General features: G+C 45.6%; 1 protein-coding gene across 1 annotated transcript in view; it reads right to left on the bottom strand.

Moving 5' to 3' along the window:
* Nucleotides 1-233: 233 nt before the first annotated feature.
* NUAK1 (NUAK family kinase 1) overlaps nt 234-16,979 on the bottom strand; it is a 78,149-nt gene continuing 61,403 nt past the window's right edge. Inside the window, exons 5-7 of the mRNA XM_006069583.4 lie at nt 9,572-9,691; nt 7,713-7,845; nt 234-4,787 (exon numbers count right to left, since the gene is read on the bottom strand). Of these exons, the coding sequence (XP_006069645.3) occupies nt 3,634-4,787; nt 7,713-7,845; nt 9,572-9,691 (1,407 nt within the window). The 3' untranslated portion in view covers nt 234-3,633. The remainder of the gene's footprint in view (nt 4,788-7,712; nt 7,846-9,571; nt 9,692-16,979) is intronic.

Below are 16,979 nucleotides of genomic sequence, written 5' to 3'. Positions count from 1 at the left end.
GCTATGGAAACAGAATAATAAAATCGGACTGTGAGAAGGAGCAGAAAAGAGGGCCTGGATCCTACTTTTTCAATTCCTGGTTCCAACTGCACTGCCAGCTACATTTCCTCTTCTGAGAACTTTGAAGAAATTTCCCTTTTGTACTTAAGCTAATGGGTGGGTTTCTGTTACTTAATACCCAGTCTATCTCTTAACTAAGAGAAAAACAACCAAATAAAGACACAAGTTTCCAGTTCAGTTCATGGCAATTTATTTAATTTAAAAATAAAAACAAAAACAAAATCAGTTTCCAATGAAAATACAAACATTTTGGGTGGTTATCCAGCATTTTTTTTTTTAATCCCCTATAGGCTGTCCTGGGCTCAAACCAATCAAATGAATGAAAACCAATTTTGACTGGAGCCATAAAGCATGTTGCACCAATTAAATTACACCAATATATTATTATAATACCTTTGAAATGCCTTTCAGACCAATAAATAAAAAAAGACAAATTCAAATAAAAAAGTCAACTTTTTATTACCAAAAAAAATAGAAATTAAATAAAAGTCACAACATGGATTAAAAAAAAAAAAAATGTGCAGTCAAGTTTCTCTCTTTTTTTTTTTCTTCTAGGAATGATACCATGCCAGTAAATCCCTACAGAACATTTCCAGTTTGGCAATAAGCAGTCAGTCAGTCATTCACATTTGTACTCAAGACAACAGGCTTGGCCTACACTCACCTGAGTTTCACCCCAAAAGGTACTCTTTGCCATCTGCAGAAGCAGCACCTTATAACAGGGATGGAAATTCAGAGAGCACTTGGCATTTTCATTTCACCTGAGGTCTTGAAGCACTTCCTGAAAACTGATCATGCCTTGAAATTTACCTGTAAAAAGAAGTATTAACTCTACTCCTTTGGCAGATGTGTAAACTAAGACACTGAAAAGGCCCACGGAGGCAAGGAAAGGACCAGGAGAGCTGACCTCGAATCTCCTGCTTGGTCCACCAGGTCATCAAAGTGTCTCTCACTTGTAATTCCATGGAAATAAATCAAGCATGATTTCCTTGGCTGGAAGGGATGAGAGGACTTACTTAAGAAGGAAGGGAGCTGCTTTGCGGTCTTTTCCCTCTATTCCAAGTTTTTTCTTTCTTTAAAAGGACAGAGTCAACATCATATCCAGAATCAGAGGATGTTAGCAGGATGTCAGAACTAGGCGGGACTTCAGAGACCAGCTAATCCAGCCCTCATTAAAGAGAAAACTCAGCCCCTGAAATACTGCAGGTGCCTAAGACCACCAGCAGACTAGGACTCAATGCAGTCTCTGCCTCTGAGTGGAGAACCGTCTTTGCCACAATCCACTGTCTGGGTCTGCTGAGAAAGAGAAAATACGTGTTTTCTCTTTTGGAGGTTAGGGATAGAATGACTTTCCTTAATAGTGTCACTTTTACTTAAAGATTATAAGGATGGAAAATACCAAACAGACACAATTACTTGGGCAAAAGGAAACTACATCAACCAGTAGGTAGATGTTATACCTAAGTCACACTGACAGCTACCAACTAGACAGGCTGCCATGCATGAGCGACCAGCAATGTGGCAGTATAGGCTGTCCAGAAAAGGTTGCATAAAGTGATACAAGGAAGAGGGAGCTTTAGAGGTTGGAGAATGCCCTCCACGCACCCACATATCCCACATACAATTTGCTAGCTATAGGTTTTTTCCCTTTGAACCTATATTGGAGTTCAGGAAGGAGGTGGAATTGAATGAAAGGAAACCCGCAAAGCTTCCCATATTACACTACTTGGCTCAACCTGAAGGGATGCACAAGCCAAAACCCCAGAGCTGGTGACAAGGGGAGAACTGGAGCCATCTCCTTTGGCAAAGGGCAGTTTCATTCTAATCAATGTTCTTAGTGTCTGAAGGTAAATTCCATCTCAGCTCTCCATGTTGGTTTTCCCCCAAACACCCCCCAAGACTAGTTCTTCTTAAATATCCAGGTGGCTTTCAGAAGTTGACCGTCTTGAAACAAGAGTTTCAATTAGCTGGGGCCAGTAGAATCTGAGGTCGTCCCAAACTCCCAAATATGACCATCAATCCCAAACTCAGTATCTGAAGATGTCGCACCATGGGAGTGATGTCTTCTCACCTGCAATCTGGGTGTCCAGGAGTTACACAAGTGAGTTATGTGACTTTTCAAGATAAGAGTCCTGTCACACCTCTCGTCTGCCTTCTCCAGAACCATCAGGAAGACGTCCAGGGAACTGTTCCCTCTCCCACTTTCTTCCTCCCAACCCACTCTGCTCTTTTAGCAGCTTATTCATTTTGAGTGGCTGGAACCTTTCCCTCAAAGTCTAGGGGTTCAAACCCATGACACAGAATACCTAGATTTGAGGGGGAAAACACGTTCTGCCTGACTTGACTTTCCTCCTTCAAATATCCCACCTACACACTAACTCCCGGAAGCAAACTCGCCTACCTCTGAGGATTCTACACTGAGTGGATGAGGAAACTGTTTACTGTGAGTAAATAGGGTAAATAGTTGAGTCAGTTATTCCTTTGGAGACTATAGCCAGTATCACATCCAATTCAAAACATTCATGCAGGTGAGAACCCACAAGGCAGCATTCCAGTTAACATTGAGACATTAAAGAAATTGACAAGTTGCCCCCTTGCTGGTATGGATCAATTTCGTTCATTTAGAAAGATCACAGAGGGTCTCGAGCACTGTTCTACACTATAGTTTTGACCTCTGACACCACCAACTTTCCCCCTGTCCACCCTTGGGAGGTTGTGCTGAAGAGCCAGGCAGACACTAGGAAAGAAGAGGCAGACAACAAGAAGCCAAACAATCACCATGGGCTGACTCTAAGTCCTTAGCAGTGTCCAGAGCATTCTTTCTCTGACCAAGGCCCTGTCTTCCATTCAAGGTAGAGTAGCAAATTAACAAATGCCCCATGGTGGCATAAAAGAGACAACATAGATCCCATGGGATCTACACTAACACTCCCAGGGCTTAGCCAGGTCAAGGATGACAACTACAAGGCATGAGTGCTACCGCACCCCTTCCCATCCCCATGACAACCATTACTAATCAATCACAGCACTCCTTCCCACTGGGCTACTCAAACCAATGCACCCAGCAGCCCTTATCAATCGATCACTGATTCAAGCTCAGATAACTAAAATTGACATGCCCACCCTAGGCAGTCAGACCAAGCCTGCTAATAACATGAGAAGGAGCAAGCTCTCAGTGATTTCGCAACAGATGGCTATAGTCTGTCCTGCCCTCCTCCAGAAGCATGTGGATGACTTCTAGAGAAATGCTTCCTCTCCCATATGCTCCCTCCCTATCCTGGAAGTGCTGGCCAACACCACCTCCCCTGGACAGCTGGTCCCCTAGGAGATGCCATAAAGCAAAATGCCAATTAGGATCCCAATTCTAACTGGCAGTCAGCAGGACTGGCCAACTGCCCACCTCTCCCACATAGGCACTGACTCAGCTTTCAAATTTGGCCAAAGCCAAACAGCACCAATCCCTTTGTCAGTCTGTTGTCACGGCCAGCAAAGAGGTAACCAGCTCCAGAGCCCAGTCATCATTCCCACTCCTCTCCCTCATACCCACCCCACCCCACCCCTGCACCCCGAGAGCTAGTTGAGCTTGTTGCAGATCTCTAACGCCTTCTTGTAGACCTGAGTCACGTCATCCATGTCTGTGAGGAGGGAGAAGCTGCTGTCTGCCAGCCGGTTCCGGTACCGCTTCAGGTACTGGGGCCGGGGCCGGTTCTGGAGCCCCTCAAAGTCCTGGATCTGGAGGAAGTTCTCGGCAGAGACGCAGCTGCGGATGCGCTGGCGGGTGGGGCGGTTCTCCTGCAAGTCGAGCAAGTCGAAGGAGTCGCTGGACAGGACGCTGTCATCGCTGATGACGCTGGAAGGCCGGCTGTAGCTCCGGGAGAGGCCCTCGGCAGGGACGCCCGGCTCTAGCAAGGATTCCAGTGTGGGCATTTCGGGGCTGGCCAGGGCCGGGTCCATGGTGCCCGCTGAGTACTTGCTGTTGTGCTTCAAGATGCCCTTCCTGCGACAGGAGAGGCTGTGGGATGGCACCCTGGCCGGGTCCGGGGGGCTGGGGGAGGGGATGCTGCTGCCAAGCCCATCGTTACTGTCCAGCAGCTCCGAAGACTCGCTGCGCTCCGGGGATGAATAGTAACCCGATTCTCTCTGCTGGGTCTTTTTCAGGATGCCTTTCTTGGGCATCGTGGCGGACTGTTTGGGGCTGAGTTTACCTGGCACTTCGGCCTCTGGGGGGCTTGGCAGGGGCACGGCAGTCCGGCACAAGTCCTGTTCCAGCTTGAAAGTGGGTGGTAAGGCCGGGCTGACGACGCCCTCGATGAAGCCAGTGCTGTGGGAGCGATGCTCGCTGTTGCTCCGCTTCTTCAAGATCCCTTTGGGCCGCTTGGAGCTCAGCTTGGATGGGCTCTCAGGCACCGAGTCCTGGCCAGACTGAGGGAAGTCATTCTCTTTCTTGGACTTCTTCAGCGACCGCTGACGCTCCAGCACGACCTCAGGGGCCCCAGGTTTGGCCAAGCCTTTAACTTTGCCTTCGGCTTCAGCCTGCAACCCTGTGGAACGGTGGTGCCAGTCGATAATGCGGGCCAAGAGTGGGGACTCGGAGCTGTGAAGGGCATCACAGTCGCAGACACTGCTCTTGTAGCCCCAGTTCACCCACCAGTGGTTGGCGATGTCCTCGATGGTGGCCCGGCGGTCAGGGTTCACCATCAGCATCCACCGAATGAGGCCTCGAGCATCTACGGGACAAGAAGCAAAAGGAACAATACATTTTTTTTGTTTATTTTTGGCCATGCCCTGCATGCACCAGGGATTGAACCCATGCCCCCTGCCATGGAAGTGCAGAACCCTAACCACTGGATCACCAGAGAATTCTAGGAACAATACATTTTATGGGAGCTTTGGGCTTTGCCAGAGGGCTGACACTCCAGGAGACACTCATTTGAGGAAAATCCAAAGGAAGCCCTAGTTCAGCCACACTGTGGAGCAGCAAGCTGCAGCCTTCCAGACTGGACATCAGAAAGCACCAGCCAGACTCAGAGCCACGGGCCGGGTGCCGTCACAGCCTGGCATGCTTCTTCACACAGGTGACGCAATGTCAAATTGTTGAGCTTTCCATCAACTCAGATCTTTATAAAATGGGGAAGACCAGATAACCAGGAAAGAATCCAGGCCCAAGCCCAAGCAGGGCCCCACCATTCTTTTGGTGGGTATCATCTTACCAAAAGGGAAACAGGTGTAGATCCATGACTTTCTTTAGTCCTCCAAAGGTAGACTTATATAAATACACACTGCTCGAGTCATTGGGAAAGTATGTCAGCACAGAGAGGGAATTTTAGGGCTAAAATGGCAAAAAAAAAAAAAAAAAAAAAAAAAAGGAGGCTTCTTATCAGAGAGGGAGAGACAGAGAAGGATGGAGCGGTGCTCATAGCTGGCACACCTGGGCACTGAAAGGCACTGTACTCAAGGCTGGCCTGAACCCCAGGGCCTCAGCCAGGCTGACACTCACACCCAGCGCTCACCTCCTATCCCTCTCTGACATAATCCACAGCCTACCCAGCTGTCGGATCAGAGAGCTGATCTCTATCTGCTATCCGTTTATGGCCCGTCTGAAAAATTCCATTTGCAAATTTCTGCTGCCAAAGACTTAAGGGAAAGCCCCAAAGGGATGTTGAGGAGGCCACAGGAACCAACTGACTCTCGCAGCTTATAAATCACCTTTTAAGATCAAACTGTGCTTCCCCAGTGGGGGTTGAATTATATCCCGGGAAGGCGCCACCTCCCCTCTGCTACTTATGCAGCTAATGAGTAGCTGGCAGGGGCCTGGCAACGGTGCCGGGGGTGAGGCACACCTCTGTACAGCAACAGGATGTTCATTCATTTGGTCAAGAAATAGTCTCTGAACCCCTGTAATGTGCCAGAAACTGTGTTGGGACCATTCGGCTATTGAGCCAAAAAGGCTACCATAGAGGTCACCCTGAATTTTCTCCAACAAACCCCACAGGTTGGCTCATTGAAAAATATATACAGATATAGATATGTGTATATCTATATCTATTTATATAAAATAAGTCAATGTTCATTATTCAGATTCTGTATTTGTAAACTTGCCCGCTCACTAAGCTGTATTTGTAACCCCCAAATTAATACTTGGGGTGCTTTCCACAGAGAGGCAAAACATGAGTTGCCCCCACTGTGCATGTGTGCTCCCAGCTGAGCCAGAGCCAGGTAACAAGGCCCTGTCTTCTTGGTTCTGCTCTTGTGCTCTAAGTGTCTTTTTCCTAATCCATTTAGTTCATGCTTTTCACATTGTTGCCCTTTTTGTTGGTGATTTTACTGTTGAAATGGCCCCCTAGTGTGGTGCTGAAGTGCTGTCTGGTGATTGTAAGGGCAAGAAGACTGTGAGGTGCCATGCAGAGAAAATGTCAGACAGGTATCAGACAAGTATCAGGCAAGCTGCTCTCGGGCATGAATTAAAGTGCTATTGGCTGTGAGTTTGATGTTCATGAATCAACAGTATAGTTTAAAAGAGGCATCTTTAAACAGAAATGTACAAACGACAAGGACATGGAGTGATCCATTGACAAAAACGTTGTGACCAGAGGCTCACAGGAGTCGAGCCCTGTAGCTCCCTAGGAGCAGTGGCTCAGTATTCAGGAATTCAGCATTCACTGCAACTTTACTGAATTGCCACAAATAATGAGAATCAACTTGTGTGTGTGTATGTGTGTGTGTGTGTGTGTGTGTGTACACATGTAGGATGTGTGTATATGAAAGGTCTGTTAATTACATTCTAAAGTCGACTACCTGTACACACCCCTTCTATACCTACATGATGTTCTCCTGTCAAGAGATGGAGCTTATGGCCTTGGTCACTTTGACTGATAAAACATGGCAGATGTGACCTTATCTGGCTTCCAAGGAGACATTAAGAAGACCTGGCAGCCACTTCTTCCTCCATCTTCAAGCCCTGAACTGCTATGTAAGAAGTCCAGGCTACTCCCTGGAGGGACAGGCCTGAGGAGGCTGCTTATAGAGACAGCCCACACAGAGGGACCCCAAGGTGTCCCCACAATTGGCCCCAACCTCAGCTACCATCTGACTGCAACCGCAGGAGAAACCCCAGCCAGGCCAGAGGGGCTCTCACCAATCTGGGAACCAAGAGACATGGCTCATCGAAGTCATTTAAACCGCTGAGTTTGCTAGGAGGTGGGGGCAATGGGACAGAGTTGTTCTCGGCCATGGTAATGAAACAACACCCATGCACCATACCTGCAGTGCGGCAAGGTGTGAAAAAGAGGAGTTGCCACCCTCGTGCACTTAGAGTCTACCAAGGGAGTTTATGTCTACACAGACTGGAAGGGATTTCATGTAATATCTTTTCCAAAATGTGCACCAATAGCGGAAAACAGAATCTAAACAGAGTAAGAGCCTTGCCCAAGTTTGCACAGCAAGCAAACAGGACTCTTAGCCTGCTCTGTAGAACAACTGATCTGCAGGTACCACAGTGGAAAGGTTTGGGGAAAGTGGACTAACAAGTCAGCTCAGCAAAGATCTGGGCAGAAGAGGAATAGCAGCTGTCTTCCTTACAGACATCGACACAAAAGCGGGACATGTGAGCTGGCCTCGCCCAGCCCAGCCGCTGGCCGCCCACGGGTGCGCACCTGAGGGCTGCGTGGGCTCCCGATATTCACCACTGCTGATCTGCCGGATGAGGTTCTTGTGATCGAAACCATCGAAGGGCATCGTTCCGTAAACAAGAGTGTAAAGCAGTACGCCCAAGGCCCAGCTGTCCACCTGAAGCAGAGAGAGACAGGACAAGTAGATTCCCTTCCCAAACATCAGCATCACAGACCATGAGCAGCCACCCGCAACGACCCCAGGAAGGGAATTTAGCACCTGGCAGCCAGGTTCCCACCATGGCCTGACACCTGATATGCAGTGCACCTGGGGCCTGCTTCAGAGCCTGACCTTTCCGTTTCAAACAGTCCTAATTCATAGAACTTTCTTCAATAGATGATCTTCTTTGATCCTCACTATAATTTGGGGAAACAGGTAGGGCCCTGCGTTTTCAGCCCCATTTGACAGAGAGGCCCAAGGGAGTTAAATGGTTTCTCCAGAGACGCACCATCCTAGTGATGGAGGTCAGACGGGAACACGGATCTCTGGACTCCTAATTCAGGAATCCTGCACCGTCTTCAAATGGCTCAGAGGCTGCAAACCCAAATGGCTACAAGAGCCAAGCAGGCAACAAACATGAACAAGGCAAGACACAAGGTGGGGTACAACGTGGAGTGTTGGTTTGAAGGCAAACTGTGGCGGGCAGTCACCCATCTTAAGCAGGCAGCCTCCTCTGGCTAGTGGGTACCACTTAGTCAAACAGGCCCAGCACTATTAGAGCCTTTGGTTTTTCAAGAGAAGTCAGAAAATAGACTTTTATGTGAAATCGCCCATTGATTAAATGTTTGTCCACTTTTTTAGAAAGACTAACGTGGCCAAATAAAGTATGCTTGCTGGCCAGATCACAGGCTGCCAGCTTGTAACCTCGGAAATAGACCATCAGCGATCACAGGAGCATTCGTTATCTATGATAAATTTAGTGTCGAGTTTCTGCAGTTTTGTAAATTGGATCCTAGGCTCCTCCCTTACATTCTTATTTTAGAAAGACTTTACTGCAGTTGATGGAGGCTCTTGGCATCCATCTCTCTACCCTCTTGCCCTGCCCCTAAACACTCTCAAACAGATAAATATTTGGAAGAAAACATTTCAATCCACTGAACGGCTGCTTTTAAAGGATCCTAAGTAGATGACTCTGTCTGCAAATAGAACTATCTTTCTAAAAATGAGTAATCAGTCACAACTTACCCATTTTCAAAAGGACTTTCTCACATACATGTCTTTCATTGGCCCTGATAGGTTTAGGCATATAGAGAGATGCATTTCTCATGAGTCAGAAGATGCAATTAAAATATATTTCCTGGATCAAAAATATATGCTGTCCAAAATGCATGCAAAAAGATTCACTGCAGACTGAGACAGTTTGCTTTCTGTTTCGCCTGTTTTGTTATAACAGGGAAAAACTAAAAGCAATCTGTCTAAATCTAGGTAAGTGATTAAATAAATTATGGTATATGCATAAATAAGTGTGTCATCACTAAAAACCATGTTTTAAATAACAAATTGAGAAAATGTGATAATTTTAAGTTAATAAAAGGTGAGATATACACGTATATAGTGATCTCAATTATTTGAAATATGAGATCTACACTGAGGGGGGGGAACCCTTTTAAAAAAATCACATAAATATTAAGTGGTTATCTCTCATGGGGAAATTTGGAGGCAACTTTATTTTCTCTTTTCGGCTTTTCTGGATTTTTCTTCCAGATATATATATACACATATATGTTATGGCTTTTATAATTATATAAGGTTTTGCTTGCTTGCTTTTATGGGTTTTTTTTTAAGTATTCCTATCTTTCCTTCCCTTAAGTCCCCCACCTTACACACCAGGCAAGCTGCTTACCTCCGGCCCTCGGTAAGGCCTCCCATTGACAATTTCAGGAGAGGCGTAGAGTGGGCTCCCACAGAACGTTTGCAAGAACTTGTCCTTCTGGTACAGGTTGGAAAGCCCAAAGTCCGCAATCTACAAAGAGAAGTGAGACCCGGGGAGCCTGTTAGCACTGCGGTCAGTGTCTGCGCTAGCTCTGCTCACACCTCCCAGACTAGAGCATCTGAGGTGCCCCTGGCTGGCCCTGCCAGCTGGGTTGAGTCATCCTTTGCTCTCCAGCCCTGAGCTTTCACAGAAGGACCAGTTTGCACAACTGGGCCTGTGACTCCCAACTGCAGTGCTTGGCACCCACTGCATGGTCTATTACTTAAAAATCACTCTGTGAAAGGACTCTCTTCTCACGTCAGTAGAGATGTACCCTGAGAAATACCCACAGAATCACTTGCTTGGTGTTTCTGATGAACACTAAAGTGTATAGTTGCTACTCTGAGAACTGTCTGCAGCCTACCGAAAATCTCACGGCATCCATCCATGTGGTACATGCACCTACCTGTGCACCAGACATCACCTACACACTGATCAGAACTGTGTTGTGCACACCTTGGAACCCTAGATGAAATGGGCCCAGAGCACGGGCTCTGTGTCACCATATTGCAGCCCACACTCCACCACCAGCCACCTGTGTGCCATGCAGCAGGGTCACTTAGCCACTCTGAGCCTCAGTTTACCTACAAGAAAATGCAAACCCATGATCCCTATCGTGTTCTAGATTGCAGGACTATTGTGAGGATGATAAGAAAAAAATTAATCAAGGTGAGATTGTGAAGGCCAAGGTGCTTTGTAACTTTCAAGTCTTTAGGGTCCAGCCAAATGTTTTTCTTAACCTTGCTTCTCTTGTATCACACCCCCCTTGGAATCACTCTCTTCTCCTTTTGTTTCTTGAAGTGTTTTATTAGCCTTCATGGCAATGCTCTTCCATGTGTGTGTGTGTGCACCTATTCATATATACATATAAGGCATATATGTTACATGTATACACATACTGTCACATGCATATGTATATTATGCATTATGAATTATCACATATATTCATATATACTACATATGTACATATAAATTTGTATATACATATATCCTGACATATACATAAGTATGTAGTGTATATATAAATACATATATACTATATATATATAGTATCTATATACTATATATATATAGTATCTATATACTATATACTACTTATGTGTGTATGTATACATCAGGACATATGTATATACAAATATACATATACATATAAATGTAAATTCACCTTGCATACTAGGTTGAGTCCCCCAAGTCAGGTGGCAGGTTCCACATCCACCCCTCATCTTTGCATCATCCACTGCTTAGCCCCTGTCCTCACCCAAGAAACACCTGTCACCAGAATAGGCCTTATATTTTGAAAAGCACAAGATAATTAGCAGATAATACAAAATAATAATAATAAACTTAGTTACCACTTATTGAACAACCTCCAGCTATTAGGCTCTGTTCTAAGCACCTTAGCACGTTACACTCTCCAATCTAATCCTATCTAAAATCCCATTTACACAACAATGTGAATGTATTTCATGCCACTGAACGGTACATCTAAAAATATCGAAAATGGCAAATTTGACATTATGGATGTTTTATCACAATTTTTAAAAAAACCCACTGAACAGATGAGGAAACTGAGGTTTAGGGAAAGTAGGTCATTCATCTCAGGAGAGCTAACTAGCAAGCGACAATGTAAACCAGGTGTCTCTAAAGGTTCAAACCACTGCCTTGCACTACCCGTGGGCGATCTGCAAATTTCAGCCAGTCTAAGACAGCCTTCCATGCTGAGCCTCTGAGGACTTCTGTCCTACCCTACACCCATTTCCACTGGAGGCTTATAAATAGAATGAGTGATTTCATCCATCCAGCTGAGGCTCTGAATGCAGCGCCAAGAAGCCAGTTTTATAAAGTCACCCCAAATGAATGGAATGGCACAGAAAGCAGTTGGCACATAACCGCACTCAGAAAATGCATTCTTGGGACTCAGATTGCACTTAATTGCCCTGAATTTCACTTTCTTATCAAGGCCCCTCCCTGCCTGGCTTGCAGGAAGTTGGTTAGAAGCTTTATGAAGCATGCCCTGTCAATCAAGACACGAAGGGACCAGCTGCAGCCCTGGAACATTCCAAGAAGTTGGCTAAGGCAGGAGCCGACACAGCACTGTGAACGCTGGTGGCATCTGGGGCACTGCATGAGCTTCCAAACACACACACACACACACACACACACACACACACACACACACACGAGACACCCACCACCACTACGTGCAAATCCCCACATGCACACCTGAGTGCTCCAAGTCTAGGCATCCTCGCTTTCTTTGTAGCCCTTCTAAGAAGCGTGTTTATGTTATGTCCCACTCCCATCCTTACAGACTGATGTCTATCAGCCTCTCCCAGTAAAACTGTCATTGCTGCTGACATAAAATCAATAGAAATCTAGATTAGTCCATGTTCCTAGCACTTCAACGGAAAAGCAATATTAATCAACACATACACTTTTCCATCTTTGAGCCACTTGAACTTGGGCTGCAGCTCTAAAATTCCACACCGCATGGACAGTATAACAATGATAAGACAGGGAATGTCCACTGGTTCTAAAACTTCTCAAAGTCCCCATTTCTCATCTGTAAAATGGAGATAGGAATAATATCCAACCCCACGATGTCATGGTGAAAATTAAATGACATAATGTATGTGCCAATTACCATTTTAAGCATTTTTACAAAGTTGGAGCTCAAATACATGTCCCCCCTTTAAATCCACATGGGTAACTTGATTAGCTTCATTATACTCAAAGCAATACTGGTTTTCCCTTGGAAGTAATTATGTAAGGTTTCTTTTTCAAATACATAGGATTTTTAAAGTGAATTGAACTCAATAAAAATATGAAAGTGAAATAGCACAGAAGATACTAGAAAAAGGCAAAGAGAATGAAATAAAAAATATTTGGGGATTTGGGGAAATGATTATTTTATACATAATAAAACAAAAAAGAATCTCAGAAATGGTTCCAACCTGAAAAAGTCATAATGGAGCTAGTCCTGCCCCCTGCTCTGGAAGTGAAGCACATGAAGGTTAGAGGACTTAAGAAGGTACTATGTATAAAACAGTGAGAACCACCGTGCAGCACAGGGAACTCCACTCAGTGCACTATGGTGACCTGAATGGGAAGTCCAAAAGGGAGGGGGTATATGTACATGTATGGCTGATTCATTTTGCTGGACAGTAGAAACTAACACAACCTTCTAAACCAACTATACTCGGGTAAAAATCAATTTAAAAAAGAAGAAGAATCTCTGCTGAAGGTCAGAGACAGAAGACCCATGTGAACACTGGGTTCTCTAAGACTCTCTGTAGCAGAACATCAGTTGTGTATTGAGACTGACTCTCCACCAAGGAGGCATCTGGTTTTGCTTTCAAAGTTGTATTTTGCTGACACACTGGTAAGCTTTGGAGGAAGGTAACCACTTTGCATTTGTACTGCTAATGGACTGCTGCTCTGCCCTCTTCGGAACCACCTCTGTCCTCACACTGGGCTGTTCAATTCTGCCTGAACTCTGAAAAAAACGTCAACGCTCATGTCCTTAATTTCTGGAGTTTTGTTGTTTTCTAGAGGCGTGCCCTGCTGGATGAAAATCAGAGACACAAACTGGAAAATGATTATTCACATTTCAAAAGAATTAGCCTTGCTACAATATGGATGACCCTTGAAAACACTAGTCACCTAAGTGAAACAAACCAGACACAAATGGATAAATATTACATGATTCCACTTATGTGAGGTACTTAGAGGAGTCAAGTTCATCAAGAAGGGGGGAATGCCAGGACCGGGGTGGGGGACGGGTGATGCAGGGGCAGGGGTTCGGGAATGGGGAGTTTCTGTTGAATGGGAACAGAGTTTCAGTTTGGGAAGATGTAAAAGTTCTGGAAGTGGATGGATGTGGTGGTTGCAAAACAAGGTGAATGTACTTAATGTTACTGAACTGAAAACCTAAAAATGCTAAACTTTATGTTACGTATATTTTACCACCATTGTTTTAAAGATTATTGTGAGTAATCCCTGGGAGTTCACCCAATGAAAAAGGAAGTACTGGCTTGCTGATGGTTAACCTCTGGGAAAGAAAGTTGATGTTGATAACATAAGCTGTGGTCATACAGTAACTGCAGTGACTAAGAGGACGTGCACAGGACAGATCAGAGATTGTGCAGCCAGAAGAACCTGGAGCTAGCCTTAGACTCGGCACTGCCAGCTGACGTGGGAGCTGCCACCAATTTCCTCATCAGCAAAACAGGAATAATAGTAGAACCCACCTCTAAAGCTGTTGTGAGGATTAAAGACATGTATGTAAAGCCCTGCAATAGCCCTAGTAGTGGCCGACTCTATGAACTACAGCCATTAGGATAATGCCAATGGTTTGGTTTACTTAGCAACTGTTTGCTCAGGGTCCACCAAAGAGCCAAGAGAAATAGTTAACATCCATTTCCAAAATAAGCATGTCCAGCCTTACAGAAGCTGCATCATATGATGAGAAAAGCAAGGGATGCTGGGTTTGAGTGTTTGAGCTCAAATCCTGGCCGCATCACCTACCAGCTGGGAACCCATTGGAAACTGAGGCTCCCAGGCCCCGCCCAGAGCCTACAGTGTCAGTGTCTGCACTGTCGCAAGACCCCAGGGGATTTGCTGCATGTCAGCCACTCTGACCCTGGGTTCCTTCAACTGTAACTTAGAGGATGATGGTTATGATGTAACCTACCTCATAGGGCTGACATGAAACCAAATGAATTGGTAGAGGTTAGCCTTTGACTGTGTGGATCACAATAAACTGGAAAATTCTGAAAGAGATGGGAATACCAGACCACCTGACCTGCCTCTTGAGAAACATATGCAGGTCAGGAAGCAACAGTTAGAAATGGACATGGAACAACAGACTGGTTCCAAATAGGAAAAGGAGTACATCGAGGCTGTATATTGTCACCCTGCTTAGTTAACTTCTATGCAGAGTACATCATGAGAAACGCTGGGCTGGAAGAAGCACAAGCTGGAATCAGGATTGCCGGGAGAAATATCAATAACCTCAGATATGCAGATGACACCACCCTTATGGCAGAAAGTGAAGAAGAACTAAAAAGCCTCTTGATGAAAGTGAAAGAGGAGAGTGAAAAAGTTGGCTTAAAGCTCAACATTCAGAAAACGAAGATCATGGCATCTGGTCCCATCACTTCATGGCAAATAGATGGGGAAACAGTGGAAACAGTGTCAGGCTTTATTTTTGGGGGCTCCAAAATCACTGCAGATGGTGACTGCAGCCATGAAATTGAAAGACGCTTACTCCTTGGAAGGAAAGTTATGACCAACCTAAATAGCCTATTCAAAAGCAGAGACATCACTTTGCCAACAAAGGTCCATCTAGTCGAGGCTATGGTTTTTCCAGTGGTCATGTATGGATGTGAGAGTTGGACTGTGAAGAAAGCTGAGTGCCGAAGAATTGATGCTTTTGAACTGTGGTATTGGAGAAGACTCTTGAGAGTCCCTTGGACTACAAGGAGAACGAACCGGTCCATTCTAAAGGAGATCAGCCCTGGGCGGTCTTTGGAAGGAATGATGCTAAAGCTGAAACTCCAGTACTTTGGCCACCTCATGCAAAGAGTTGACTCACTGGAAAAGACTCTGATGCTGGAAAGGATTGGGGGCAGGAGGAGAAGGGGACGACAGAGGATGAGATGGCTGGATGGCATCACCGACTCAATGGACATGAGTTTGAGTGAACTCCAGGAGTTGGTGATGGACAGGGAGGCCTGGCATGCTGCGATTCATGGGGTTGCAAAGAGTCAGACACAACTGAGCAACTGAACTGAACTGACTGAAGTGCCTTAAACCATGCCTTATACATAGCAGGCCTTCAGTCAATGTTAGTGATCACTACTTCCAACTGAGTCTGTTTCCTTTTCTGGAAAAGGGAATTGCAACAGGCCCAACCACACGCTGTTGTGAAAAGCAAAATCAAACTAAATGAGAAAATCATAATAACAGCAGCATTGCTACACAACAGTCGCCATTCTGTGAGTGGTACGTATATTAAATTCTCACACCAACCCTAGGTGTTATCCCCATTTTGCAGATGAGGAAGCTGAGGCCAAGGGAAGGAATGCAGCTAGTCTGAGATGTGGGTGAAGAGGTGCACTGGCTGTAAAGCTCCACATAAAGAGGAGTTATGGCTCTTGGTGGGTTAGGAGGACATGGGCTCTCTTCAGGAACCTGTGTCACTCTTCAGGAAGACACACTCCATAGCCTTCTATGAAGGCTGTCATCACATTCCTTTCTATTGAACTCCTACTCATCCATCAAAACCCAGTTCAGTCACCACAACCTCAGCAATGGCTTTCTGATCCTCCCATAGTTCAGACCCACTGCTTCCTTTTAACAGGAAGGTTACAATGGGGCTATAATGCACACAGTAGAGCATCTGGGCCTGCTAAGAGGTAAGGACCAAAGAAAGCTTTCTGGAAGAAGAGGACTTGAAGGTGAGATTCTAAGGATGGGTAGGTAAAGATCAATAGGAAGGGCATTCCAGGTGGAGGGAACTGTGTGTACAAAGGCCAAAAAGCCTAGTGAATTTGAGTTGAGTCCTATGCAAGGGGCCATCTCTGACTGCCCCCACCCCCACTGGCCCCTGGCCAAAATAACACCCCCATCCTCCAGCCTCACCCTGCATGGATTTTCGTCACCACCAGAGAACTACATGATGTATTTATTGTTTGTGACCCCAACTGGAATGCTAAATCCACTAGGGCAGGTACCTTACTTTCCTCATTCACCTCCGTAACCTTCTCAGGCCTCATTATTACTACAGCTAGTTTAACAACTGCTAGAGCCTGAGCTCTGAGAAGAGGAGAACCTGGACATCTGGTTCACTATTAAATTCCCAGCATCTAGCACCACGTCAGGTACACGGTAGCAACTTAGTAAATACTTGTGGTCGAATAAGTAGTGCTTATGGGAGATGTTCACTCTGCTGAACGGATAAGTGCAAGGATGGAGGAGTGAATACAGGCATTCATGGATATATATGTACCCACACACACACATAAGTGGACAAATGAACAAGCAAATGAATGGATGTGTGAATGCATGAACGCAGCATCCTCACATTCATATAATCAAAGCCCAGAGGCCCATACCCTGAGCTGCCTATCCTGGTCTTGATAAGCCTCGGGCCTTCCATTTCAACTCAGCCCTGGCCATTCAGAGCCGCTCTTAGCCGCAGCAGTGGGTCTTTCCATTGTCATCAGGGGCAATGGGCCATTTCCCCTGCGTCCTTCTACTCTGAGCCCTGGGAGCT

This window comes from Bubalus bubalis, chromosome 4 (assembly GCF_019923935.1).
Source record: "Bubalus bubalis isolate 160015118507 breed Murrah chromosome 4, NDDB_SH_1, whole genome shotgun sequence".
Taxonomy (NCBI): Eukaryota; Metazoa; Chordata; class Mammalia; order Artiodactyla; family Bovidae; genus Bubalus; species Bubalus bubalis.
The sequence above is the reverse complement of the archived record's forward strand: the minus strand, read 5'-3'. Positions and strand labels throughout refer to the sequence as shown.